General features: G+C 58.8%; 1 protein-coding gene across 1 annotated transcript; it reads left to right on the forward strand.

Moving 5' to 3' along the window:
- Nucleotides 1–215: 215 nt before the first annotated feature.
- Nucleotides 216–1498, forward strand: LOC141815900 (uncharacterized). Its single transcript, XM_074703768.1, has 2 exons — nucleotides 216–896; nucleotides 1157–1498. Exons 1-2 carry the CDS (start codon nucleotides 216–218, stop codon nucleotides 1496–1498), a joined length of 1023 nt encoding a protein of 340 aa, XP_074559869.1.
- The last annotated feature ends 809 nt before the right edge of the window (nucleotides 1499–2307 follow it).

A 2307-nucleotide genomic window follows, 5' to 3' on the forward strand; every position in this document is an offset into this window, starting at 1 on the left:
CCCATGAATCTCATGCCGGGGAAGCCCCCCCCCCCCCCCCCCCCCCCCCCCCCCCCTCCCCCGCACGACCGAAAAGGTAAAGGCCCTTGCTCTCCCAGAGGAGGAAAAGGAGAGCACCCCCTTTTCCAAGGAGATCTTGGAACAAGAGCTACCCCACCATTTTCGACGACCGCAAATCGGGGACTACACCGGATACCACGGATCCAGACGATCACATGTGCCGCTTCAAACACGCGACCTTGCTGCACCGATACGCCGATGGGGTGAAGTGTCGGGTCTTCCTGAACACCCTATCGGGTCCCGCTCAAAGATGGTTCAAGCGTCTCCCCCCGTTCTCCATTCATACCTTCAAAAACTTCAAAGCCGCCTTCTTGCATCAGTTCGCCAGCAGTCAGAAATACCAGCAAACTCCGCTCGACTTGTTTGCCTTGAAGCAGAAGCCCAAGGAGACCTTGAGGGAGTACCTCCACCGATTTGACAGAGTCGTGTTGGATGTGCCCTCCACCCCATCTGATATATTGATCAGCGCCCTCACCCAAGGACTGATGGAAGGTGATTTTTTCAGGTCTCTAGTAAAAAAGCCGCCAGGTAGCTATCCGCAGCTCCTGGATCGAGCCAACAAATACATCCACCTAGAAGGAGACCCAGATAGCCCGCAAGGCAGATGGGGGTCCTGCTCCCCGCCTGGAGAAAAAATCAGCTCCTCCTTCGCCGAGACGAGAAGCTCCCTCCGAAACTGCTCAACTTCAGGAAGCGGGCGCGTCGTCCAGACGGTGGACTCGGCCCCCCTCTTCACTGCGGGACCAAACTCGACAGGAGGTCCTCCTGTTCACTTCTGTACGTATCATCAGTCTCACACGCATGGAACTGATGAATGCCGAGAGCTCGCCCAGGAGGTGAGCCGCCTGGTAAAAGAAAGGCAGCAAACTCGAGGAGCCCCTTTCCCGGCTCCTCAACGCCCTCCGGCTCCCGACCGAAGACGAGGAAACTTTCCTCCACGGCGTTATCCATCCCCTGCAGCTGCCCCCCCCCCCCCCCCCCCCCCCCCCCCCCCCCCCCCCCGCCGAGAGCGAGAACGCCGCAGACATCCTTCGCCACCCGGAGAAGCCCTCGCCGTGATGCTCCCCGAGACGAAGAAAACAGGCAAGAACGGCAGCACCGCGAACCACGAGGGGAACAGCCGCCCGTTCCCCGTGACGCGCCCGACAACACCGCCTACCATGGGGACATCAACATGATCTCTGGAGGGTCCATCGATGGGGACTCGCACCGCGCCCGCAAAGCTCATAGTCGAAGTCTGGAAACTTACGGCATCGAGGCAGGTAAAAATGGTCCCCTCATCCACTTTGGCCCGCAGGATCTGACTGGGATATCTACGCCTCATGACGATGCCCTGGTCATCCGAGCCACCATCGCCAACTACAATGTAGCCCGCGTCTTCGTCGGCACCGGCAGCTTAGTCAACGTCCTCTACAAGGAGGCCTTCGACCAGACGTAGATTGACAGGCATGAGCTACACCCCATGTCCACTGCCCTCTTCGGGTTCTCTGGGCATGAAGTGCAGCCTCTAGGCCAGATCAACCTACCACTGTCTCTGGGAGAGGAGCCTCTGCGGCGCACCAGGAGTGTCACTTTCGCGGTGGTAGACGTGCCCTCCGCTTACAACATCATACTAGGGAGGCCAGCCCTAAGCGCCTTCCAAGCCGTCGTGTCGACCTTTTACCAGAAGATCAAGTTCCCCGTGGGCGATCAGGTGGGGATGGTAAGTGGAGACCAAGGTATGGCACGCCGATGCTATGTGGATATAGTGCAGGCTGGGTGCAAAAGAGCAAGGGTCGCTCGAGGTGAAGTCCAGGCCCTTCATGAAGCATCTCCTCCCTCACCCACCTGTTCGAAAGAAGAAGTGTCGGTTGTACCAGGGAAGCCGGAACACGTTACGCAGATGGCCTCGGACCTGCCGCTCGAACTCAAAGAAGCCTTGACCGAGTGTCTCGTCCGCAACCTCGACGTGTTTGCCTGGTCGCCTCAAGAAGTCAGCGGAGTCTCCCCTGACCTCATGGAGCACCGCCTCAACGTCCTACCGGGGTCTCGGCCCGTACGCTAAAAGAAGCTAAGTTTCTCGCCGGCCCAAAACCTGGTGATAAGGGAGGAGATCAACAAGCTCAGGGACGCCGGACACATCCGAGAGGTGCAGTTCCCATCTTGGCTCGCCAACGTGGTGCTCATCCCTAAGCCAGGCAACAAGTAGAGAGTCTACATCGACTTTCGCGACCTCAACAAGGCCTGCCCAAAGGACTGTTACCCCCT

This window comes from Curcuma longa, unplaced genomic scaffold (assembly GCF_044706935.1).
Source record: "Curcuma longa cultivar G26 ecotype Majalengka, Jawa Barat unplaced genomic scaffold, ITB_CL_G26_1.1 contig_11945, whole genome shotgun sequence".
NCBI classification, from domain to species: domain Eukaryota; kingdom Viridiplantae; phylum Streptophyta; class Magnoliopsida; order Zingiberales; family Zingiberaceae; genus Curcuma; species Curcuma longa.

Coding starts and splice junctions, on each gene's coding strand:
- LOC141815900 (XM_074703768.1), top strand. CDS start 216: ATGTGCCGCTTCAAACACGCGACCTTGCTGCACCGATACGCCGATGGG. Junction 897..1,156: donor GCCGAGAGCTCGCCCAGGAG/GTGAGCCGCCTG, acceptor CAAGAACGGCAG/CACCGCGAACCACGAGGGGA.